Source organism: Garra rufa, chromosome 6, assembly GCF_049309525.1.
Source record: "Garra rufa chromosome 6, GarRuf1.0, whole genome shotgun sequence".
NCBI lineage: Eukaryota > Metazoa > Chordata > Actinopteri > Cypriniformes > Cyprinidae > Garra > Garra rufa.
In genome coordinates this window covers 47,143,568-47,171,208 of record NC_133366.1, presented here as the reverse complement: position 1 = coordinate 47,171,208, position 27,641 = coordinate 47,143,568, and the positions used below count along the sequence as shown (strand labels likewise).

The window sequence follows — 27,641 nt, the reverse complement described above, 5'->3', positions numbered from 1 at the left end:
GGTGAGCAGAAGAGATTTTTTTAAAAACAATAAAAATCTTACTGTTCAAAAACTTTTGACTCGTAGTGTACATTTATTAAAAAATCTCACAAATATTTTTTAATTTATATTTTTAGCGGTCAACCTCCAAAATAAAGTCGAAAATGTAAGGTTGCAAAGAAGTTCAAATAAGAGTTTTGATTTATGTTTTTGTAGTTACACAAAGATTTTTTTTCACACATACTTCCATTTGTGCTACTAAAATATTCTACAGAGTACATATAGAATCTATTTAACTTATTTCAGTATTTTGTGCAAAATTAAATCATAAATCTTGTTGGACAGGGCACATGTTTGATATCCTCTGGCAGTTTTCTGTTCGAACCAACAACATGACCCTTATTAAGAGTGCTTGCTGCAGCTGTGCATGCATTTTGATTGTTACGCATGTTGGTCACGTCCTCTCTGATTCAGATGACACGACATTTAATAAGCGCACATGGTCACACAATATCTCATTCCTCCCCAGCCGCCTCTTTACTTAGTGCAGCTTGATTAAGTCATTTCAAAGAGAGCATTTCAAAGCTGTATAGCTTAAACATGAGGCCAAAATGAATATTTAATTCTCAGATTTGTGCATGTTTGCATGGAGATGATTTCAGAGTTCTGTATCTGACAGCTGACAGTCAGTTGGCATATCTACGAACATGTGCTGGTGGCAGCATTTCCCCAGCCCCCTACTCTGCACAAACACACACAAACATGTAAGAAACCATCATAGTGCCCTTCAGTGATCACAATGAGAGCTTTTATGGATGGTAGCTGCGAGCTGGTGAGTACAGAAACAACATTTTAGAAAAAGCAAAGTTACTGAAGCCATACTGGAAGCCAGTCCATGGAATACATATTTTATTCTAAAATATTATATTAGAATTGCAAAGGATATCTAACCCTTATGAGCATTTGATATAGTAACACTAAATGCATTTGGTGTGGTGGTAACACTAAGGATTTATATACTAAAAGCTATCAAGATAAAAGCTCTGATAAACCTAGCAATTTTAATAGCAAGTAGGCTATATTTTTTTAGAGATTGTATAAAGCATGTGATTATAGAAGTAAAGTTCCAACGTTTTTTTAATGAGTGAATCAGTCAGTGACTAATGTTGGGGAAAGTTACTTTTAAAAGTAATGGATTACAATATTGTAATCCTAACTAATTGCCCTAAAATCCTAACTAATTGCATTACTTTTAATGGAAAGTATTTCATTTTTATCAGTTTTTATGGAAAGTAACGTGTTACATTACTTTTCGTTACTTTTTATCATCCAGCCTGGGCTTTTATTTGTTTGATTTGAATATAAAAACGTTCTATTTTTGGCAAATGTAAATGCCCTTTGAGTGAAATGAATACGCCTCAGGCTGAAGGAAATGTAAATTCAAAAAGCTCAAACAAATCATGTAGCTGTGCTTCTATTCTGGATTGTGTAAAAGTTCAACAACAAAAAAGAAACACAGATGTTTATCTAAAGTCATTTTTGCTTATTAGTGTGGTTGAATTGGATCATTAAAAATCAGTCGCGAAGACACTGGTTAATAAGATAAGATTGAATGAAACTGAATCTGTTTTTGTGCAAGTGGGATAAGAAAATGCATGTTTACATTTAGTATAGAACTACAGTAACCATCATGAGCTCCAACCTGATCTCATGACAAAAATATACATGTGGGAATTTTTTTGTGACATGCGAAACATGTACAAATAAGTACATATCACTGCAGTTTCCAATAGAAATGAACAATAGATGCCTTAAAACAGCGAGCACTTATAATAATTTTTATACACAGTTATGATTACAGCTCAATATGTCGACTTGATTGCACAGATGCTATTTGAACTGAACTGAGCTGGATGTTGACACCTCTGAATCAATGATGAACTGACTTTAACTGAAAATTGAGGTTTTACTAAAGTCCTTTTGCATTATTGACACTATTTTCCCACTTAATATGGTACAGCTGCTTTGACGCAATCTCTATTGTTAAAAGTGCTATATAATTAAAGGTGACTTGACTTGACTCTAATCTAGTTTTTTAACCGCACACTCAAATGCTTGCAAAGAAGTGCGTTTGTGCTTTCGGCTTTTATGACACAAGATTAAAGTAAACACAGCCCACTATGAACACCCTTGTAATTTGCTTGAACCTTTTCGAACTTAAAGGATTAGTTCAGTTTCAGAACAAAAATTTACAGATAATGTACTCACCCCGTTGTCATCCAAGATGTTCATGTCTTTCTTTCTTCAGTCGTAAAGAAATGTAATTTTTTGAGGAAAACATTGTAGGATTTTTCTCCATATAATGGATATGTATGGTGCCCTTGAATTTGAACTTCCAAAATGCAGTTTAAACGCAGCTTCAAAGGGCTCTAAATGATCTCAGCCAAGGAAGGAGAGTCTTATCTAATGAAATGATTGGTTATTTTCGAAAGAAACTGACCATTTATATACTTTTTAACCTCAAATGCTCGTCTCCCTAACTGTATTGACCCGGGTCACACAGTCTACGCATGTGCATTGCAGAGACGAGACAAGGTAAGCAATTGAGGTTAAAAAGTCTATAAATTGTCCATTTGTTTCGAAAATAACAGATCGTTTCACTAGATAAGACCCTTCTTCCTCTGCTGGGATCGTTTAGAGTCCTTTGAAACTGCATTTATACTGCATTTTGGAAGTTCAAACTTGGGGGTACCATTGAAGTCCACTATATGGAGAGAAATCTTTAAATGCTTTCCTCAAAAAACATCATTTCTTTATGACTGAAGAAAGAAAGACATGAACATCTCAGATGACAAGGGGGTGAGTACATTATCTGGAAATTTTTACTACAACTAATCCTTTAATGAATGATTATTTTAGGTTCAAGTGTGAGTAAGGAATTGAAAGCAAGCAGAGTATGGATGTTTCTAAATCCTGCAGTGCAACCTGCTGTTAAAAAGTACGCCCAGAATCTATTTTAGAAAAAAATCACGAAGCATTCAGAAAATCTCAGAATCGATACAGAATAATTTCTAAGGTCTTGCTGACATTGAGTGTCACAGCAGGGGTCTATGTATTTCAGCTCACTTAAGATGTTTTATAAGCATATCGGTTTTGTAACATACCTCTCTTATTAGAGACAACTCGGCTTGTCCTCGGTGGAAGCTCTATCTCAGCTTCACACTCAGCTCTCGTCTGTCCTACAACAACACAGGGAGAGCTGTGTAAAGGATGGCCAATGGAAGGCAAGTAGTCTTGCAAGCTATTTGTAATGCAAACCTGTGTTTGAAAATAAAGGCTCCAAAAAAAAAAAAAAAAAGATTTTACAACCTGATTGTAGAAGGTGACCTTTTGGTATGATGTTGTTCAGGCAGCATGGAGCAGATGTTTTCTCCATCACTCTGTACGTTGGTCCAGTCTTCACTGGTCCGGGGTTTTACTGACAACCCTGTGTGCAACAAGTCTGATCACCTGCCATGTGACTGAACCAAACAGGTAACACATTTACTGTACATCAATGCATATTTTATAAATATGTGCATTAAACATTTATTTTTCCACTTAAAAAACAAAACCACTGTGGTATTAGCCAAAAAAAATGCTTTGTGGATCTTAAACACTGAATCATCTGTCATTAGCATAAAGTCTGTAATGTTACATAAGTTATCTTGTTGTATGGTTGTCATAGTGACAGCACAGCTTTGATTGGCGGATGCACAGTGTTGCTACTTCTTCTGGCTGGGCTTGTTGCCATGACAGTCCTCCAGTGGCTGAAGAGAGAGGAGATGCCCCGCAGAGTGGAGACTTTACTGAACACTTTACAGGGTTAGTCACATATTGTACATGTACCCTACTGAGCACACATCCCTAATGCATCATTCGTTTGAATCATCACTATTCTAGTTTGACCTTGTGCAAGACTATGCATGCTCATCTACCGCCAAAAAAAAATGTTTTACTGCCCAGAGTTAGCTTTTGATCGTTTGGAGAGTTAATGGTTTATGTATCTTAGCGACATTAAATAAATAAATAGGCCTATTTATTCACCTTCATGTTTGTTCCAAGTTGCAGATGTCTCAGAAGCACTAACGCCAGTCCTTTTGCTTTCATGTATTCTCATTTAAGTCTTGGAGAAAAAAAAATTAATGAAAGAGATCTGGAAAAGCAATTTGGTGGTTAATCTAAATTCGACAGGAATCTAGATCTTTGACAGCAGCAACACTATAGATATCAGTGTCAAACGGTGGTATAGCGGTTAGTAAAAGACTCCCACTGCTATCCATGCTATTCGCGAAGTAATCATTCTTATGAGTCGATTCCTCTCGAAATGTGCTTGCAAGATTCAAAGTCGCGTTCTACTCTGAAAAATTTGAAAATATCTTTTTAATGGTAAAAATTGTGGCTTATGCTAGAATGCAGTTCCGCATTTAGAAGTTTTTGAACTGTTCGCGAATCATTCCAATAAATACATGTGACTCAAACGATTCGTTTCGAGCTGTTTGTTATAGTGCACACAGAGAGAACAAGACGAACGCTGAATGAAATGGACATGTAACAACGTCAAACATGCGAATGCATTCGTTTGCCAGCAACGAAAATACACGCAAATGCTTGTAAACGACTCTGTACTTAAGATACAGACATTTTCTAACCAAAAGAGTATCAAAAGGGCTTGATATGCCGCCGCATTTTTGACCAAGTTCACGACGCCTCATCAATCGGTCATATTAGCGTCACTAGCGTCATTAGAGGCCATGACTCGAACGGAACTCGCAAATTTTCCTGATTGTTGCTGAAAATGGTTTGGGGCTGCACTAAACAGTCGGACCTTATGGACATTTGGAGAACTATAGACTGCTAAAAATGATAACAAATCAAGGAGAAGAGTGCAAAAAACTAAAAGGCATTTGTAATTGGGCAAGAATCTTGGCAACATTTGTGTTTGTTCTTAACATTTCAGGCCATGTCACTTAAAATATTGGGCTGCTATCTTAATTAATAGCTCTTCACCAACTACTAACTTCAGTTTGTCAAAATATTGTGCTCTTTCCTGCTTACTAGTCCTTCTCTATATTTTTGTATAGGTACTTAGAAGGGTACTATAGCGGGTTTGCACTTACGATTACGATACATCCGAGTAACTCCAATATGGCCGTGCATCTGGGTAACTGACCAAACCATGAGGTAACCCGGATGCCTGGCCATATTGGAGATACTCAGATGTATGGTAACCAGTTCCCTTTAGAAGTACCTTGCAAATAAATCTTTTTAGAAATGATTCTAACAATTAATTGCATTTAAATAATATATTTGTTCAATGTTTGATTATTTAAATAATAAATACCGTTTAATTGTTTTGTAGATATTTTAATAAATATTAAGTCAAATTACAGCTTTTTATTTGTCATTTTAACAATTTTTGAAAAAGTTTAGCTTAAGCAAGTGGAAGCCTACTTTTGTCATGAATCTTGCAACTCTTAAGGACCTCTAGTTTATTTCTCCATTTAGAGTGGTTGTTAGCTTAAAGGGGTCATCAGATGCCCATTTTCCACAAGTTCATATGATTCTTTAGTGTCTTAAAACACCCTTTTACCTTGCCAAAATCAGCTCTGCAAAATATCAACTCATTTTATTGCCTACTCCTTTAAATGCAAATGAGCTCTGCTCGCCCCGCCCTCGTTTACTTTAGTCGCATTTCACTTCTGCTGAGGGTGAGGCTGCATCAGGAACAATTTGCACGAACATAGAGTCTAACGTAAGGTGCTCATGTCACTCTACTATAGTGGGAGCGGCCTCCGTCGGTGTGCCGTCACAACTTTTTTGACAAGAATCTGAGCATGACCTTATTTTAAAAGGGGATATTACTTTTAAAGATTAAAAAATACCACTGTGTGGATTTTTATCATTGTAGGGTGGTTGTGTACACAAACTGCCATCACACATTAATGTTCAAACAACATGTAAAAGCTAGTTTTGCATCCGATGACCCCTTTAAGCTAGCTACAGTTTTTAAACTTGCCAAGAAAAATAAATAAACTCTTCGAATGCATCACAGAGTACTTGCAACATCCTTCCTCTGATTGGCTAAGAGGCACAGAGGACCTGTTCGCCCCACTCTCCCCGGCCGTTTCACTACAGTGGACCTATCGTGATGGGAAACTGGTTAATCTACCTGTCAGTCTCCTCGTGGAGGGTGACATCATTTCTTTACGCCCTGGCAGTGAAGCGCCAACTGAACTAAGAGGAATTCAGGTTAGAATGCATGAGACACTTAAAGGAATAGTACACCTAAAAGTGAGAAGACATGATTTTCTACTGCAGCAGATAGAAAAGAGTTTACATTTTTAGGCTATGTAAATACAGTTTGACTTCAATACACCCTAGGCAGCACTTTTCATCTTTTTATACAATATTCAGCAGATAGACTTAATTATTTTTCTTTAATTCTTTGTGTACCATGCATAAAATGAGATCTCTGACTCAGTTGTGTAGCTTTTTTTTATTGACTTGTCTCTGGTTTTTGAGGACAGGAAGAGGAGCATGTTGTTTTATCCCGCAGTGATGTGTTTAGTCATCTTTCCTCTCCCCCATCACCATTGGATAGTGGAAGGTCCCGCCCACATCGTTTGCTCCAACCACAGCTCTTCAGGGTAACAAAGACTCCAGCGGCTGAGGTGGTTCAGTACGTTGATTTAATTATTTTCTTTTTACTCCTTCTTTAATTCATTTTCCCCTTTTAAATAATATATTTTTTGCTTATTTCTTTCACTTTTTTTTCCTAAATGTTATAGTAGCAAATACTCCAGAAAACAAGTCCTGTTGCACAAATGCTATTGCTTTTTGATAGCTCAGGAAATTGAATGTAGTTCTTAATTATGTTTTATGGAAGTATCAGATGTTTCTCCTAAATTACGAGTAAAAGGGAACAGGTTTCCGCTAACAAGTGTCCTTGTGTTCCATTGTTGTTCTTTTATTCCCTTTTGAATGAGAGTCTTTTAATGTTAGCTCACCTATCAGACACAAAATAGATATCCTAGAGAGGGACTTAAGAGCTTAAGTGCTGCATTCAATAGGATATCTCATCACTACACCATCGTCACAGGATCAGCTTGTAACAACATGACAGAAATGATCATAAACAATGGTAAAGCATATCCTATACACTTGAACTCCTAAACTACAGCCCCAGGATATTCGCAAGAGTAGGATTTATGGAAAAAAGCAAAGAATTTGGCATGTCGTCTCTTTTATATGGATCTTTTTTATGCAGGAGGTGTTTGGAGCTTTCTGAATACAGACCTGTTTCTGTTCTGGATAATGAACGATTTACGGTGCAAAGTTTACTAGAGAGAGGCCCAGCGCCTTTTGTACTGGTGAGACTTGTTTTTTATTCGATTTTCACATTTTTATGCAGTTGACAGATGTTTTTCATAAGAACGGACTAACATTGCATTCAAAGTAAATGTTTGTTTTAAGTATTATGTATGAATTTCCATGCAATCTGTCTTAAGAAACAAGGTACTAATGTACCATGTTATTTTTTTGTAATGGATTGCAGTAGCTTTTTCACTGTTTATGGTTCTTTTTGTCTCTGGCATATGCTCTTTTTTCCCTGTTTGGTCTGTCATCCTTCATCAAATCTTTCAAATCATATATTTCTAGGTGCTGCTTCTTTTCCTGAATCTGTTGCGCATTTTGTTTGGCGCTCCTGGTGTGGGACCATGGCATGTTACACTCCTACAGCTACCAGTATGATATCCAAAAACTTTACATACACTCAAAAATACTAAAAACACTTGCAAATACTAGGAATATATTGGTGATGTATTGGAAACCATATCAATATCAGCCTTAAAAGAAATAGTTCATGCACAAATGCAAATTTGCTGAACATTTACTCACTCTCAGGCCATCCAAAATCTAGAATATCTGAGACATTTAGCATTACATCAGTTACTCACCAATAAATCCTCTGCAGTGAATGGGTGCCGTCAGAATAAGAGTCCAAACAGCTGACAAAAACATTACAATATAGTCCACAAGTGCTTGGATTATTATGAGTGTTTTTATCAGCTGTTTGAGCTCTGTACTGACATTGGAAGTTGTAAATGTTTTTCAATAGTAGCTAGTTATCCAATTTGTAAAGCTGTGCATTGTATTTTTTGATGCCAAAAATGCAATTTTACTACATGCAAACTGTATTTTGTATTGAAAAGCTAAATCTTAAGTGTGTACATTGACCAAAACATCAATATGTATCCGTAGTAAATACCTGAAATGTTGTTTCAGGTGACTGGTGTTTTGCCTCTGTTGCCCCTGACTTTCCCCCTGCTTTGGGTTCTTGTGTGCATGTACGGAGAGGCCCGTGTTCTTTTACAGATGGGCTCACAGCCAGCAGACTGGTGGGTATGTTCAATCAAGAGGAAACCACACAAAAGCTGCCTGTATATGTACTGCCATGTGAATGGATGTATTGTTGGTGATGATTTGAAATGCCAAAATGATTTTCCCATTTCATTGAACAGGAAATGTGGAAGTTGACCTGCAAGAAATGTTACTCAGTGTTCTGGGGTCAAACATCGACACTCTGCCACACTGCCAGTTTGCTACACAGTCTGGGATCTGTAACTGTAAGTGCAAACATGCAAAAAAACTTAAGGCATAATTAAATATATATGCATGTCAATGCATTCAATAATCAGTTGGTATCTGTAAACAAATTATCTTTTTTTTAAGATTTTATCTAATGCAATGCCATTTTATATGTGTGTGTATTCAATTGGAGTTATTGCTTACTTGCTGCATGTTGCATTATGTTTCTCTGTGCTACACTGGTAACAAGTTGGGCGATGCCGGGGCAGTAAATGTTATTCTATCTCTCTCACAGTAATTCAATGCTGAAATAAGAGCTTTGAGTATGCACCAGAATGCAGTTGGGCACAGTATCAGTATGCAAGAATATTTATGAACAGATGGGAACTTTGTGTACTCTGCACTTCTTATGATTACATTTCTGAAATTGTCTTTATGAATATAACAAAATATCTCGATGTATTGCAAGATACTTGGGCCATAGGATATCTTAAAATTTCAAAAGCAAGGAGATATCATACTCGTATTCACAGAAGGAATCATATGGTTATTGACCAATATTAGACAATATTTTGATGTATTGTATTGGTCTGTATAGGATTTTTAATTGTGGATGCTATTTTAGATTATCTTAGCCATAATGTTGTACCAATTTTTTTTTTTTTTCAATTTTTTATTACATAACTAAATTACACAAAAGCATTAATTGTAATATTTATCACTTTATTATTATTATTTTTTTTTTCAAATATTTATTTTTGGTTTTGCATGGCACTCCAAGGTTTTTGACTACGCTGCTACCCTGATGCATTTTTGTAAATGTAGTGATGGGATTTTGGAGCATTTTTGAATGGGAATATTAAAAATAATGTTAATATTTATAACAGAGATGTGCCTATATACAAAGGGCTTAACATTTTAAAATATAAGAAATAGAAAAAAAAGTATTTAATGAAACAAAAACAAAAAAAATCAGCATATTTCAATTATTTTTAATCAAATTTGCTTTTTTTCTGTATATTTCAGTGTCAAAACTTAAAACTATTTAAAAAAAAATGCAAAATGAAGGTATGCTTAAATGGCATGTTTTTTTTCTATGTGTGACCCTGGACCACAAAACCATAATTTGAAATTGAGATTTATACATTATCTGAAAGTTGAATAACAAATTGGTTAGGATAAGACAATATTTGGCAGAGATACAACTATTTATAAACCTGAAATCTAAAGGGTGCAAAAAAAAAAAAATCTAAATATTGAGAAAATCACCTTTAAAGTTGTCCAAATGAAGTTTATAGCAATGCATATTACTAATCAAAGATTAAGTTTTTATATATTTAAGGTAGGACATTTACAAAATATCCTCTAGGGTTTATCCAAGGTCACATATGACATGGCCGTCTGAAATATAATGTCATCACAGGCCAACTTTGGTTTGGGTATCTCTCTGATTTGTAATGATATTTACAGTATGTTGTATGTAATATTTATTAAGAATACCAAACCTTCTCACAAATTGTTTGTCTGTGTGTGTTTGGTTGTGTATATGTATTTCAGGTCCTGTGTTGCGTTGATAAGCAGGGCATTCTCTCATGGCCCAGTCCAAACCCTGAGAAGATTCTGTTCTTTAGCAAGTCCACCTCATCACAAGAGACAGACAGACAGAGACAAAAAGACGCAAAGAGAGAAAGAGACAAAGAGACAGAAGAGTTTGGCCTGAGGGATGCCATTCAGGTAAAAAAAAAAAAAAAAAGCAGCATATTTTGATCAAAATGAGCCTGTTTTGGTGACTCTCACAAGATCTCATCTGATATCTTTATCCTCAAGATCCGCTCGCTGTGCAGTCTGCAGATGTTAAGTTTGTCTGTGGCTCAGGCTCAGTGCGATGACACACAGGTGCAATTTGATGACACATGCTGGCAGCGTCACGCCCCCTCTCTTCGGCCCCTGGGATTGGCTGTGCAGTTGGTCCTCTGTGACCCTGGAGTTGCCACCCGCATGCTCCGCCTCTCAGATCACCTGACCCATGCTGCTCTAGTGCGCACTCGACCTCCATGTCAGCCGGTCCGCCCACCCTGGGGCCTCTGCCATCTACCAAGGATTCTGGGTAAAGCCAAATGAGAGAAATTGTGTTTTTTAATTCTCCAGTGAAATTCATCTTTTGCCAAGCTAGTTTCACAACAGTGAGAAAGCAGAAGCATTAACAAAATCTCTGAGGTTGTGTAAAAGTGAAACCAGGGTAAAGAGAACAACATAATGTGTATATCTCTAGCAAAAAAGTATCAGTAGTGTTTCTACAATGGTAAAACCATGTTTCTGGACATCAGTAGCAAGGAATATTAAATCATTACTTTCATGTTGTTTCAAATCCTTAAGACCTTCTTTCATCTTCAGAACACAAATTAAGATATTTTTGATTAAATCTGAGAGCTTTCTGACCCTGCATAGACAGCAACGCAACTGAAACACGCATTAAAGACTGACTCAGAATAGAAGAAATTGTTGAATAAAGTCATTATTTTTTATTTCTTTGCACACAAAAAGTATTCTTGTATCGTTGTAACATTATTAACCACTGACGTCACATGGACTATTTTATTGAGGTCCATACTACCTTTCTGGGCCTTGAACATGGTAGTTGTGTTGCTGTCTATGCAGGGTCAGAAAGCTCTTGGATTAAAAAAAGGATATTTCCTTTTACATAAAAATACTGCCATGGTATTTTTAACGGGGTCATCGGATGCCAATTTTCCACAAGTTGATATGAGAAGTCTATAACATACTTTGGTTAAAATTTCTCAGTGGTAGTGTAAAAAACACTCTTTTTACTTCATCAAAATCAGCCCTTTTTCTGTTGCATCTTCCTTTAAATGCTAATGCCGTGGGATGATGAGCCATAATGTTTACTTTAGCCGTGTTTAGTTAGCAAAACTTGCTAACTAGCACATTATTAAGAAAAGCCATTTGCAAAGATGCATAAATAACCCTTATACTCACTTCTGCTGTGGGTGAAGCTGCATCACGAATGATTGGCACGAACATAGATGTATATATAGATCGGGATCGGCGCTTTCCTTTCAAAAACGAAAGTAACGTTAATCCCCTGCATCTTCAGAGGCTCAGAGTAAATGACGACTGCTTTGTTCCATTATTACATCCATCAACAGAACACCTCAATCGCTCAGTCTGAGAAATTCTTGTCTTCCCCTGCACCTGAGTCACACAATGGCAAATGGGTCGGGTCTAACGTAAGGTGCTCATGTCAATCAACTATCGTGGGAGCGGCCTCTGTTGGTGTGTCGTCACACAGACAAGAAGCTGAAAATGACCTGATTTTAAAAAGGGGATATTACCTTTAAAGATAAAAAAACACTGGGTGGATTTTTATCATTGTAGGGTGGTTGTGTACACAAACTGCCAACACACATTAACGTTCAAACAACATATAAAAGTGAGTTTTGCATCCGGTGACCCCTTTAATATTTACCATGCTATTTAATTGTATTGTAGGGTTGTTCCAACAATATGATGGTAGTATCATGGTTGCTGTTTGATCAGTGTCTTGTAACCTAACATCTTTCATATTTTCCAAAATAAAAATCCAGCTAAACTGCATTGTAGTGGTAATAGTGTGTGTTTATATGCAAATATCTACAGGCTTCTCCACCTCCGCCAAGGAGCCATTCGAGCAGAGAATGAGTGTGGCAGCCTACACCCTGCCCTCTATCTCCTGCCCTGGAGACCCAGGGATTATTGCTCCACCTTCTGTGTCAATGAGACGGCTTCCTTTCTCACATCTCATAGCACTGCTGGTGCACCACACTCACACCGGTGAGCACATGCACATGTGTGCATGCATTAACATCCCTGCCATTTGTGACATCACAGCATGCACAGCCAATAGTAAACAGTTGCTATGTTAAAAGCCGTTTGCCAGCATGTTATTTACTGCATACTGTGCATTGTATACAGAAATAGTATGTGAAATAACAGGCATTATGTAAGGGATAACATACAGCCAACTGGTCATTTGTGTAGGTGTTTATTTTATGATAATAATCTGTAGATTATATGCTATCCTACTTATGGCACAGCTGCTTCAAAAATAAAAAAATAAGTGGACATGAAATATTCAGGTAATGTCTTAAGTTTTTGCAGAATCTGCAAAATGTTAATTATTTTACCCAAATAAGAGGGATCATACAAAGTGCATGTCATTTTTTTATTTAGTGTTGACCTGAATATGATATTTTGCATAAAAGACATTTACATATAGCCCACAAGAGAAAATAATAGTTGAATTTCTAAAAATGACCCCGTTCAAAAGTTTACATACAATTGATTCTTAATACTGTGCTTTTACCTGAATGATCCACAGCTGTGTTTTTTCTTTAGTGATAGTTGATAGAGTCCCTTGTTTGTCCTGAACAGTTAAACTGCCCGTTGTTTATCAGAAAAGTCTTTCAGATCCCAGAGATCCTTTGGTTTTTCAGCATTTTTGTGTATTTGAACCCTATCCATCAATGACTGTATGATTTTGAGATCCATCTTTTAAATCTAATTTAGATTTAATTCTCACAATTTAGATTAAAAAAAATCTAAATTATGGCTTAAAAAAATCTAAATTATGAGTCAAACTTGTCTTTAAAAGTAATTAGTTATTCCTATCCAACAATGGCTGTATGATTTTGAGATCCATCTTTTCACACTGAGGACACCTTTGAGACTCAAATGCAATTAGTACAGAAGGTTCAAATGCTCACTGATGCTTCAGAAGGAAAAATAGTGCATTAAGAGACAGGGGTGTAAACTTTTGAACTGAATGAGGATGTGTACTTTTTTTTTTATTTTGCCTAAATTTAGTTTTTTTTTTTTTTTCATTTAGTACTGAACTTCAGAAGCTACATGGGATACTTACATGTTTCATTGAAGACAAAATAAGTAAAATTTACCTTAATCTTCAAATTCAAAAAGTTTTTACCCCCTGGCTTCTAATGCATTATTTTTTCTTCTGGAGCATCAGTGAGCATTTGCACCTTCTGTAGTAGTTGCATATGAGTCCCTCAGTTGTCCTTAGTGTGAAAAGATGGATCTCAAAATCATACAGTCATTGTTGAAAAGGATTTAAATATACAAAAATGCTGAGAAACCAAAGAACCTGAAGAACAGTGGGCAGTTTAACTGTTCAGGACTCATAAACAACTATCACTAAACCTATCACTAAAACTATCACTAAAAAAAAAACACACAGCTGTGGATCATTGAGGTAACAACACAGTATTAAGAATCAAGTGTATGTAAACTTTTGAACGGGGTCATTTTTATAAACTATTATTTTCTCTTGTGGACTATATGTAAACGTCTTTCATGTGAAATATCTTATTTAGGTCAGTGCTAAATAAAAAATAACATGCAATTTGTATGATCCCTCTTATTTTGCTAAAATAATGAACATTTTGCAGATTCTGCAAGGTGTATGTAAACTTTTGACTTAAACTGTAATTTCACAAACTATCTAATATTCTGTTTCTGTCTAGTATGTTTCATGTTACATTGAATATAATATGTCATTTTTGTCCCAAGGTGATCTTCAGTTGTTCTCATATGGCTCAGCTGACGTCATTTTGGGTGCGTGCACTGAATTCTGGGATGGAGAGGATATACAACCCCTCACAGACTCTGACAGGTCTGACTCTGTATGTGTATTTGTGTGTGTGTTAGAGCACTGGACTCAATGCAGTGACCTGCTGTGACCACATTTCTCATTTCTGCTTCATCCAGCTGCTCTCTTCCCCTTAGAAAGTCAGTGAGCAGTTTTTATCTAAAGCACTTTTACTGCTGGCACGACCCCTGGAGCCTTTAGGGTTAAGTGGTTTGCTCAGGGAAACAGAGGTGTTAGGGAATCTCAGTATTTTCTCCGTTATTAAAACACTTCTCTGGGCGGTTTGAATCATCAGCTTTTAGACTGCAAGTCCAAATCTTGAATTTCTAAAGGTACATTCACACTGACAGGGATTAAAACCCTGGAGGTCGCCAAGTTGGTGCTAGCAGGCATTTTTTAATGCAGTCCACTTCTAGTCACATCTACATGAAGCTAAACTTTGTTGTGCTGCGCACAGATGGAACTGCAAGTTTCCTGTTTATATTTAAAACTTTATTCCTTTGATGTAAAGCTGAATTTTCAGCACATGATCCTTCTAATTTGCTAATATGCTGCTCAAGAGACATTCCTTATTATATAAAAAACAGTTGTGCTGCTTAAAGGGATAATGAAATTAGTATTAAGATATTTTTAATGAAATCCAAAATTGTTCTAACCCTGCATAGACAGCAATGCAGTTTACACTTTTAAGGCCCAGAAAGTTAGTAAGGATATTGTTAGTAGTAGTATATAGTCCTTGTGACATCAGTGGTTTAACCATAATTTTATGAAGCTACAAGAAAACTTTTTGTGCGCAAAGAAAGAGAAGAAATTGTTGAATAGAGTCATTAAGTTGGCTTGAGAGCCAATGCTATTTATACTTTAGCAACTGTCAAAACTCCCAGAATCCCTTGAGACTCAATCAAGTTTCCCTTCTATGTACTATTTCTAATCAGTTCAAACTCATTTAAACTTATCTATCTCTCTATCTATCTAAATCATGCTAACAATATGCTAATCACGCTAGAATTGTGCTAGGAACTTGCTAATCATGCTAGAAACATGTTAGCAACTTCCCAGTCAAGCTAGAAACATGCTAACATGCTAGCAACTTGTTAATCATGCTAGTAATCATGCTAGAAACATGCTAGCAACTTGTTAATCATGCTAGAAATCATGCTAGCCACATGCTAGTAACTTGCTTATCATGCTGGAAACATGTTAGCAACATGCCAGTAACTTGCTAATCATGTTAGAAACATGTTAGCAACATGCTAGTCACGCTACAAACATTCTAGTAAATTCCAAGTCATGCTAGGGACATGTTTATTTATGTTAGCAAAATGATAATCATGTTAGCAACTTCCCAATCAACCTAGAAACATGTTAGCAACTTGTTAATCATGCTAGAAATCATGCTAGCCACATGCTAGTAACTTGCTTATCATGCTGGAAACATGTTAGCAACATGCGAGTCACGCTACAAACATTCTAGTAAATTCCAAGTCATGCTAGGGACATGTTTATTTATGTTAGCGAAATGTTAATCATGTTAGCAACTTCCCAATCAAGCTAGAAACATGCTAACATGCTAGCAACTTGTTAATCATGCTAGAAACATGCTAGTAACTTGCTAATCATGCTAGAAACATGCTAGCAACTTGCTAATCATGCTAGCCACATGCTAAAAACATGTTAACAACATGCCACTAACTTGCTAATAATGCTAAAAACATGTTAATCATGTTAGCAAAATGATAATCATGCTAGAATCATGCTAGCAACTTCCCAATCAAGCTAGAAACATGCAAACATGTTAGAAACTTGCTAGTGACTTGTTAATCATGCTGAAAACATGCTAGCAACTTGGTAATCATGCTAGAATCATCTTAGCAACTTGATAATCATGCTAGCAACTTGTTAATCATGCTAGAAACATGCTAGCAACTTGATAATCATGCTAGCAACTTGTTAATCATGCTAGAAACATGCTAGCAACATGCTAGCAACTTGCTAATCATGTTTAAAACGTGCTAGAAACTTGCTAATCATGTTTAAAACATGCTAGCAATTTGCTAATCATGATAGAATCATGTTAGCAACATGGTAATCATGCTAGACACATGCTAGCAACTTGCAAATCATGTTAGAAACAAGTTAGCAACACGCTTATCATACTAGAATCATGCTAGCAACTTGGTAATCATGCTAGAATCATGCTAGCAACTTGCTAATCATGTTGAAACCATGCTAGCAACTTGTTAATAATACTATAAACGTGCTAGCAACTTCTACTTTAAGCTTTTAAAACTACTTTAAACTTATTTCAGACTGAAAACAGTCAAACTTAAAACTTTTAAACTTTTTAAAACTTTCTGGTCCGGCTTTCTCAAGCCAACTTAAAGTTTGTCTTGACAAACTTTTTATCTGGTTATTTTTGTTTTCTTTGTGCACAGAAGGTTCTCTTGTAGCTTCATTACATCCCGGTTGAACCACTGATTTCATATGGACAATTTTAATGATGTCCTTAATACCTTTCTGGGCCTTGAATGTGTAAATTGTGTTAGTCAGAAGGCTGTCGAATTTGATCAAAATTATCTTAAATTGTGTTCCAAACATGAACGAATGGAACAACATGAGGGTAATTAATGACAGAATTGTCACTATCACTTTAAAATTTTTGTGGTGATGTTTTTTGTGTGTGTGTGTGTGTGTGTGTGTGTGTGTGTGTGTGTGTGTGTGTGTGTGTGTGTGTGTGTGTGTGTGTGTGTGTGTGTGTGTGTGTACCTGGTATTCATCACGTTGTGGGGACCAAATGTCCCCACAAGGATAGGAATACCAGTAGATTTTGACCTTGTGGGGACATTTCTCAGGTCCCCATGAGGAAACAGGCTTATAAATCATGCACAATGAGTTTTTTTTGATGAAGTAAAAGTATGCACAATCTCCTGTGAGGGCTAGGTTTAGGTGTAGGGTAGGTGTAGGGCGATAGAAAGTACGGTTTGTACAGTATAAAAACCATTACGCCTATGGAATGTCCCCATAAAACATGTAAACCCAACATGTGTGTGTGTGTGTGTGTGTGTGTGTGTGTGTGTGTGTGTGTGTGTGTGTGTGTGTGTGTGTGTGTGTGTGTGTGTGTGTGTGTGTGAGTGCAGGAAGAAAGTCGTGGATTTTTATCAGCGTTCCTGTATGGCTGGTCAGTGTGTTGCTGTTTCCTTTAAACCACTCTTACAACCACATGACCCGGAAATAGAAGACACCTGTTTGGAACTGCCTTTGAACCACAGTACTGACACTACAGGTACATGAGGAAAATGTCTGCTTATGTAAAAATGCATGATCATGAATGTGACTGAAATCTTATCAGGAAGTAATGTCCTTTTGTGTGTGTGTGTGTGTGTGTGTGTGTGTGTGTGTGTGTGTGTGTGTGTGTGTGCAGATGACATCTCTATCACACCCCTCAAGCAGCAGATCTTTCTGGGTCTGGTGTCCTCACAGTACCAAGCCCGTCCTGATGTGGTCAGACTTATCTCAGGGCTGGACAGTGCTTGCATTCGTTTTGTCTATTTTTCCAGTGAAGAGGAAGTTCGGAGTAAGGTCAGCAGACACAAACACTCCTACACACAAGCTTACAGTAAGAGCCTGATGTATTTTGTAACCTGAAAAGCCTATGTGACATCGAATAAAAAGGGAAGTCATTCCAGAGTTGAATCAAGTTTTTATAATTGGATTAAGTATAATACATTTAAATCATGAAATATGTCATACACTACTGTTCAAACGTTTGTCGTCAGTGTGTTTTTTTTGTTTTGTTTTTTTTTTGTTAGTAAGATTCACCAGGGCTGCATTTATTTGATCATAAAATACAGTAAAACAGTAATATTGTGAAGTATTATTAATTAAATCTAATTATTTAAATATATTTAATGTAATTTATTTCTGTGATGGTAAAGCTGAATTTTCAGCATCATTACAGTCTTCAGTGTCACATTTCTTCACTTTATTATCAATGTTTAAATCTGTTATTATAACAGTAAATATCTTTGTTGAAACCATTATATATTTTTTCAGTATTTTTTGATGAATAGAAAATGTAAAAAAATTATGGAAGCCCATTTCCGCCATATAAGAAAAATAAATAATGCATTAGGGAGTCAAAATTATGACATACTTAGGTCATAATTACAAGATAAAAAGTTGAAATTATGACTTAAGGCATAGTTATGAAATAAAAAGTTTAAATAATGACTTAAAAAGTCAAAATTATGACTTTAAAACTTGAAATTATGACTTAAAAAGTGGAAATCATGACTTAAGCTATAGTTATGAGACAAAAAGTTTAAATTATGATTTATAAAGTTGAAATCATGAGATAAATTTAATTTTAAAAAATTGAAATTATGTCATTAAAAGTAATTATGAGATTAAGTCAAAATTATGATTTCAAAAATCGAAATTATGAGATAAATCTAAATTATGATTTCAAAAGTCGAAAAAATGTCTTTAAAAGTCGTAATTACTAGATTAAAAAAAATCTAAATTATGCCCTAAAAATCTAAATTATGACTTAAAAAGTCAAAATGATGTCTTTAAAAGTCATAATTATGAGATTAAAAAAATCTAAATTATGATTTAAAAAGTTGAAAATGTCTTTAAAAGTCGTAATTACTAGATTAAAAAATCTAAATTATGCCTTAAAAAGTCAAAATTATGTCTTTAAAAATCATAATTATGAGATTAAAAATCTAAATTATGATTTAAAAAGTCAAAAATATATCTTTAAAAGTCATAAATATTAGATAAAAAAGTCAAAATTATGACTTAAAAAGTCAAACTTATGTCTTAAAGTAATTACAAGATAAAACGTCGAAATTATGACTTCTAAAATCAAAATTATGACTTACTAAATTCATAGTTACGAGATAAAAAGTTGATAAAACTTGTCTTTAAAAGTAATAACGAGATAAAAATTCGAAATTATGACTTAAATCGTAGTTACGAGATTAAAAAATTGAAATTGACTAATTAAGTTGAAATTATGAGATAAAAAGTCAAAATTATGACTTAAATCATAGTCACGAGATTAAAAAGTTGAAATTGATTTATAAAATTATGATTTATTTATAAATGTATAATTATTATGAGATAAAATAAATCTAAATTATGACTTAAAAAGTCAAAATTATGACTTTACAAGTCAAAATGTATTGAATCCGTGCTGAATAAAAAAAACATGTTTCTTTCTGGCTTTCAAAAAAAAAAAATCTAACTGACACTAAACTGTTGAACAGTAGTGTATGAATTTATAATATGTAGTTGTGCACTGACAAACATGCACTATAATATGCATGTATAAAAAATAAATGGGGGTCTTTGTTGACTTTCGATCATGTTATGATTGTTGGGTAGGAATGTTTTTGCAGGACCACCACAGGATGTTGATCTAGGAACATGTCCTAAATCATATCATTAACACTGCAGCTGCTGTTTAACATTTTCATTATTCAAACAATGTTAGATGATCGACTGTACAAATGTTTTATTCATGTTATTCACATGCTGAAGTTGAATCACCCCATGAGTAGGTGTTTGCTGAGAAAATGGGACTGGAGACGGGATGGAACTGTCACATCTCCCTCCAATCAGAGAGCTTCCCTCTCGACCCAGATAACGTGGAGGAGCCAGTGACAGAGGAAGGTGAGAGACAGAGATATGCATGCCAGTCTATGACCAGTTATTTCAACTGCTTTTGTTCTCTTCATCCTTTTAAATTTGCATTTATTGATTTCAGAGGAGGAAATTCTGCTGAGAGATAGTATCAGAGAGAGGGCAGAGTCAAGAGCAATGGAGCATGATGGAGCATGTCTTATCGAGGACCTAAACAGGGTGCCTCTCATTTGCACTATATTAACACTTCAGATTTCTATAAAAGCATTAGAGCTTCTTAGAAGCTGTTTTCTTTGTTAAGACCAGGAGGTAGGATCCTAAAATAGAGATAACCTGATTCTTGTTTTTCCAGGCCAAACTTCCAAAAGGAATAGAGAATGTGAGGCCACATCTGGAGAACATTGATAATGTTCCACTGTTGGTCCCTTTATTTACAGACTGCACATCACAGAGTAAGACACATTCACAAATACACTACCAGTCAAAAGTTTTTGAACAGTAAGATTTTTAATGTTTTTTTTTAAGAATTCTTTTCTGCTCACCAATCCTGCATTAATTTGATTCAAAATACTGAAAAAGGAATATGCAAAAGAAATATTTTTTTACTATTTAAAATGACAATTTTCTATATGAATATATTTAAAATTAAAATTTATTCCTGTGATCAAAGCAAAATTTTCAGCATCATTACTCCACTTTTGAGTGTCACATGATCCTTCAGAAATCCTTCTAATATGCTGATTTGCTGTTCAAGAAATGCTTTATATTATTATTATTATTATTTTCTAAATTTAAAACAGTTGAGTACATTTTTTTAGGAATCTTTGATGAATAGAAAGATCCAAAGATCAGCATTTTTTTCTGAAATGAAAAGCTTTTGTAACATTATACACTATACCATTCAAAAGCTTGACTTCTCTGGCTTCTGCTTCTTAAATTTTTCTTCGACTTCTTCTATGGCTTCTATTTCTTTGGCTTTTTCTTCGACTTGAACTTCTTCAACGATTTCTATGGCTTCTGGTTCTTCGACTTCTACTTTTTCGACTTCTTCCATGGCTTTTGCTTCGACTTTTTCTTCAACTTCTTCTCCGACTTCTATGGCTTCTGCTTGTTTGTTTGTTTTTTTCTATAACTTCTTCAAATTCTCTGACTTCTGCTCCGACTTTTTCTTCAACTTCTACTTCGACTTCTTCTATGGCTTCTGCTTCTTTGACTTTTACTTCGTCTTCTACTTCAACTTCTATGGCTTCTGCTTTTTCTTCGACTTCTTTTTTGGAAAATAACATATAGAAATTAATACTTTTATTTAGCAAGGTGATGATAAATGCTGTTCTTCTGCACTTTCATTCATCAAAGAAACCTGAAAAATTATTCTCAGCTGTTTTCAACATAATAATAATAATAAATGTTTTGTTGAGTGGCAAATCAGAATATTAAAATTATTTCTGAAGGTTTATGTGGCTGGAGTAATTATGCTAAAAATTAAGCTTTATAAACAGAAATAAATTACATTTTAAAATATATTCAAATATGATATGATATGATATTCAAAATGAAAAATGAAAGAAATTAATACTTTCAGGCAGCAAGGATGAATTAAACTGACCAAAAGTGATAATAAAGACATTTATAAAGTTTTAATTAAAGGCAGTTCTGTTGAACTTTCTGTTCAACAAAGTATTAAGCAGCACAACTTTTCCAACATTGTTATTAATAAGAAAATATTTAGCTTGCCATCACAGGTAAATTTTATATTTGAAAATATCTTTAATTTGAATTTCATTGAAATATATTCAAATAGAAAACAGTTATTTTAAATTGTAATAATATTTAACAGTATTACTGATTTCACTGTATTTTTGATCAAATTAATGCAGAACATAAGATTTTTTTTTCAAAAGCAATACCAAAATCTCACTCACACTAAACTGTACTAAAGTGTACACCATAGATAGTTTTTTTCTAACCTATTAATTGTTTTCATCTCATTAGTTCTGATGCATCGTTTCTAATATTGTATAAACATAATTAAAACAGGTATTGCTTAAAAATATCTCTTTGTCAGATAATTGAAATGAAGCAAATCTTGAGTCATAAACACGTACCTAAGAAAGCACTGCAGTCACTAGTTTTAGGCCTGTTTTGTCAGAGCTTTTTCTTCTAGTGAATTCTGGCAACACTGCTCAGATTTATTTATATCATCGTTAACAAAGCCACCATTCTAAACTGTGCTTTTGTGTGTGTGTGTGTGTGTGTGTGTGTGTGTGTGTGTGTGTGTGTGTGTGTGTGTGTGTGTGTGTGTGTGTAGCTGAATGTGAGATGGTGTGTATCATGCAGGAGTATGGAGAGGTCGTGTGCTGCCTCGGGAGCAGTCAAAACATCAACAACAATGAAATTTTCTTACAAAGTGATATCAGGTAATCCGTCCAACCTTTTACTCACCTCTTCTTATTTTCTTTTGTCTCAATAACCTGCCAAGAACCGATTTACTCATGACATGGCGTGACTTGTTTTATTATTATTTTAGCAAACCACGTTAATCCCAGGTGATTGCAATGCCAGCATGAAACACTGTGGCATTAAACATGCCAACTATGTTGTCTGCAAAAGCAGATACAGTTTAATAAACACGTGTTGACCTTTTGTGACCTGTTAACAAGTTGTCACAATAAAACTAGCCCTGTTTTTTCTTATATAGCCAAATCTTTGTAAGTGAAATCAATTGCCGTTATGCATTTATTTATTGCATTTTTATTTATTATACACTAAAGCAGGGCTAGACTGGGACCAAAAAACGGACCTGGCATTTTTGGCCATAGCGGCCCACCATGATTATTTAAACAATATGCAGAGGCATATGACACATCAAAGGATATATGCGCTCACTTTGCGTCTTTTCTCCCGCAGCTCTTTTCTGGTTTATCCATTGTTATAGACGGACTCATCTCAAACTCCGGTCGAGCTCTAAATAGCAGATTTTTTCAAGGGGAGATGAGGGCTGGCCAGGAGGGAGGCAGGGCGTGGCCTGAGATTTCATTGGCCTAGCTCAATGTCCTCTAAGACAGTCAACCAATGGGCTGCGATTCGTGTCTCAGATACTTTACTGTTGTGGTAATAAATAAATTGGCCTAATAAACTTTTTAAAAAAATATTAAATTATGACTGACAGCCCCAGCCCAAAAATGTGCGTCGGCCCGGCGGGCATTGCCCGGTATGCCCTATGGTCAGTCCAGGCCTGCACTAAAGGTCAAAATTTGCTGCATTTATTCGATTTATTGTAATTTTATTATTATTTATTAAAGGTATTCTATTATGCTATTTTACAAAGTCTTTATTTTGTTTTGGGAGTACACTAGAAAATGCTCTCATGCTTGGTGGTTCGAAAAACGCATTATTTTTCATATAATTTACATTATTACAATAGCTTTCTCCCCAGGCAGGCACAAATGGCTTGATTAGTTCCAGGTTTGGAAATGTGAAAAACGAAATGTGTTGTGATTGGTTAGCAGTCCCACTGTGTTGTGATTGGCAAACAGCTTAGATGGCGTTTCAGTCCTGCCTTGCCCCTTCCCAAAGGGGCAATGCTGTGTGTGGTACAATACAAAGTGGGACGGGTGGTCACTTGATCCTATCGTCAGCCTCCGAGATCGCCGATACATGATATTACCATTATTGTGCTAATTTATTTAATTATTTACATGGCCGAAACCAGCTTCAGCGTAAGACTAGTGAAGCTATCTACACTGTATGATGAATAAATCTCTTACCACACACTGAACTCCAGCTCTCCATTGACTTTGTATTGCAGGAAGCTGCCTCCTTGTCATTTCTGACTTACAACAAAAAACAGAACAATGTCTAAATGCTGCTATGTGACAAGGTGTACAGTAAACGAGCTAAAAAACACAGAACTACATTTTTATAAGCTGTCGACTCAAAAAACGAGCGTTTAACGGCACAAAAGTAGAGCGCATTGTGTCATACTACTGAGAACTACGCCCGCTGGAGGAAAATTTATTAATTTTACCATGTCAAAGGATTATTTCACCACCTTGAGATATATTGACAAACAAAATTTTACTGGTCTATGTCAGTGCTCCTTTTCCTTACCTTCCTTTTGTTGGAGGAAAGATCCAACAGAATGACCCAATGTGAAATAACTGACATCTACAACTATTTGTGTCTTAAAAATTTTTTTGGGTGTCGACAGGTTATAAAAACATAGTTTTGTGGGTTTTTTTCGCTTGTTTACTGTACTCCTTGTCACATAGCAGATTTTAGACATTGTTCTATTTTTTGTTATGAGTCAGAAATGACAAGGAGTCAGCAGAATGGAGAGCCCTTTGGAGTGGACTTTGAGATTTGGAGCTTTGTAGATGGTTTTTATACCCAAACATACACACACCACACACCACACACGGGCTAAAATTCAAAAAGTGAAAAAGCATAATAGTACCCCTTTAAAATTGTTCCTAACATATGAATATTCTTTTCTATATTCTGTTTACATTATCCGTTTCTGACTTATTAATTGACAGCATTGCTTTAGATCCTTTGGTTCCCACCTGCTGTTGGTCCAATTCTAATGCAGCTTTGAACACATCAGACTCTTTGAGTGTAATTCAGCTCTCTAGCGCCATCTGTGGGTTGGCCTGCACAGTACAGTTTAACCAGCAAGATAACAACACCGTAATCAGACTCATTAAACAGGTAATTGAGGACACACATTACCACACATGTACACTAATACATGTATAATATATTAGGAATTTTTATAAATAAAATTGTAATGTTTTCTTTAGGCACGTCACACCACGGCAGGCATCAGAAAGTGTTTTCTGTTTTTGCTCCAGTGTCAGCTGTCACTTGTCCTCATTCAGGTATAAGAGAGGAGTAGGAGTTGCACATAAAAAGGGTTTAATTTAATTTTAAAATCTGACACTCAATCTAAATTTTGTAAATAATGAAAATAAAAATAATATAATAAAGTAAAATAAATAAATGTATTCATACATAATACATTTAAATATAATTTCTTATATCCCCCTCTCCAAAAAAACAACAAAACAAGAAAAAACAGTGAAGGTCAATAAAAATAATATAAGCCAGTTATATGGCAATCTATATATACTGCAATTAAGTCTAACTACTTAAAGTCAATTGTGCGGTATTTAAAATTATCCATATTATTAAGTTCATTAAATATAATTGGTTAAACATGTATTGCATAATTTAATTATCTGTTTGTTAGTTTGCTAATTCATTTTTCTATACAAATTGTTTAAAAATACAATTTTTTTTTTTTATTATTAATTGATTCCCTCCTGTTATAAGGCACATGTAGGACTCCATATCACTGGTTTTATATGTCCCACATGCACTTACTTTGCTATTTCTGTCAGAAGTAATGAGAAGCACACTTGTGATTTACATCCAAAGCTCAGGTTTTGACAGGTGCAGCTGAGTAAGCCGATGTATGTGTTTGTTTATTTCCACAGATTCTGGCATGTGTGTGTCAACTTCCTCCTCCGCTGGGCACAAGCGATGTCCTCTTTCTGTCCTGTTTCTATTTTCCCTTACTAAGGTATGAACGGATATAATAAATAACAATGTGCATCCAAATACGCACAAACTTACAAAAAAAAAAAAAAGAATAATAAACATCCTAAACATTCCGATCAGGGGTCAGTCAATATGTGTTTGCCAATCTTGAATGTTTGACAAAAGCATTGAACATAAACATGCATTACAACTGTGCCAGTTTAGTTTTGTGTCTGAAATCAATTTTTGAAGACATTATTTATTATTATTTACTCATTTTTAACTAAATTCCTTTATCTTTCCAGTGTTTCCCTTTTGGGAAAGCCATCTGACAGTTCCATCATGAAAGTCCCTACTGGGAAAAATCTCAGATTCCTACCAAAAAAGGTAAAGAAACCAGAATAGCTTTTTAAACAACAGAGTATGTTATGAATTTTATGAATATCTTTCAGTGCCTGGATAATATTCACAAAAGAGCATCTGCTGAATAGTTAATTATAAAGTTTTTGAAACACATAACACTTGTTTACTGTATATAGAATACTTGATCAGCTAAAGCGATGTGCAGTAGTCTTGTGTATTTCTCTGCAGACATTGCGGCTGTTTGTGCTGTGCTTCCTGGTGAAGTTTGGTCTCACCGTATGCACCTTCCTCACATGCTTTGGCCTTATGCTGCACAGCTTCTGTCTTGATATTAACCATGAAGATGAAGAACTGTGTCACCCAACATCACTGCTCACGTACGTGGAAGGATACACTTTAAAATAAAGGTGCTTTAAAAGGTTCTTCACAGTGATGCCATAGAAGAACGATTTTTGGTTTCATAAAGAATCATTCAGTCAAAGGTTCTTTAAAGAACCATCTTTTCTTACCTTTTTATAATCTAAAGAACCTTCTTTTGCCACAAAGAACCTTTTGTGAAACAGAAAGGTTCTTTAGATGTTAAAGGTCCTTTATGGAACCATTTAGACAAAAAGGTTCTTCCATGGCATCTTGAAGCACCTTCATTTTTAAGCGTGTATCTGATGCATGTAGACTATGTTTGTAATTTTATTTATTTTTTATTTGATTTGATTTTATTGTTTTAACTTTGACAGTTCACCCAAAAATTTTCACCCTCAGGCCATCTAAGATGTATATGAGTTTTTCATCTAAACAGTTTGAGCAATGTAGCATTACACCACTTGCTCACCAATGGATCCTCTACAGTGAATGGGTGCCGTGAGAATGAGTCCAAACAGCTGACAAACACATCACAATCCACAAGTATTCCACAACAATCTGGTCCATCAGTTAATGAAGCAAATAGCTGCATGCTTGTAAGAAACAAATCCATGATGTTTTTAACTTCAAAATATAGAGACCTCTATAATATTGGTTTCTCAAAGAAATAATCTCATCTGAATCAGGAGAGAAATATGCCCAGATCAAGCACCATTTACATGTGAGAGCATTCCAAAACAGCTCTAAACAAATGTGCCAGTGAATTTTGATTTGAGAAGACAATAGAGAATGGACTTCACTATAGGAAACATTATGAATTATGCATTGGTATTTTGGCCAGGAGTGACAGTTTAAAGTTAAAATCGTAATGATGGGTTTGTTGTTTACAAACACACATCTTTTTGCTTTGCAAGGTTATTTGTGTCAGGGGTGTGTGTAGAACGAGATGAGACGAAAGACAAGATTAACAATTAACACGATATTTAATATAATAATTCAAGAGGATCAATGCAGGAACAGGCAGGACACACATCACACAACGTTAAGGATCGACAAAACACTGAACTCAAAGACAGACTATTAAAGGGAACTGATAATTACAGACAGGTGACTAATTACAGAGACACAGGTGGAACAGATGACAGTGATGAGGACTAAACCAAAAGACTGGGGGAGACAATGGGAGAAACCAATGACATGACAGACAGAACTGTGACATTACGCCCCCCTCCGAATAGGTGCGTCCTCGCACCGTAGAAAAAAAAAAAAAAAGAAAAAAAAAAAAAGAGGGGCGGCAAACCAGAAACAGAGTCCATGAGGGAGGGGGCTTTGGCGGAGGACGGCACCCCTGGAGGGGGACAAACAAAGTCAACAGAGTCCAGGGGGGCGACGAAGGTGGGAGGAGCCAGGGAGGAAACAGGAGGGACCCGGAGCAGGAGGCACAGAGCAAGACCCA

General features: G+C 35.4%; 2 protein-coding genes across 2 annotated transcripts in view; one reads left to right on the top strand and one right to left on the bottom strand.

The window, feature by feature from the left end:
• Nucleotides 1-778: 778 nt before the first annotated feature.
• On the top strand, nucleotides 779-26,230 carry LOC141336963 (transmembrane protein 94-like). Its single transcript, XM_073842685.1, has 22 exons — nucleotides 779-811; nucleotides 3,156-3,263; nucleotides 3,389-3,513; nucleotides 3,707-3,843; nucleotides 6,074-6,270; nucleotides 6,549-6,668; nucleotides 8,308-8,424; nucleotides 8,544-8,648; nucleotides 10,168-10,344; nucleotides 10,438-10,717; nucleotides 12,268-12,441; nucleotides 14,194-14,306; nucleotides 17,753-17,851; nucleotides 19,840-19,951; nucleotides 20,046-20,140; nucleotides 20,274-20,373; nucleotides 22,230-22,338; nucleotides 24,460-24,631; nucleotides 24,724-24,801; nucleotides 25,420-25,505; nucleotides 25,768-25,849; nucleotides 26,054-26,230. Exons 1-22 carry the CDS (start codon nucleotides 779-781, stop codon nucleotides 26,228-26,230), a joined length of 2,796 nt encoding a protein of 931 aa, XP_073698786.1.
• Nucleotides 26,231-27,265: 1,035 nt separating this feature from the next.
• Nucleotides 27,266-27,641, bottom strand: part of LOC141336961 (caskin-1-like) — a 16,748-nt gene continuing 16,372 nt past the window's right edge. The window contains exon 8 of the mRNA XM_073842684.1: nucleotides 27,266-27,352. Within this exon, the coding sequence (XP_073698785.1) occupies nucleotides 27,266-27,352 (87 nt within the window). The remainder of the gene's footprint in view (nucleotides 27,353-27,641) is intronic.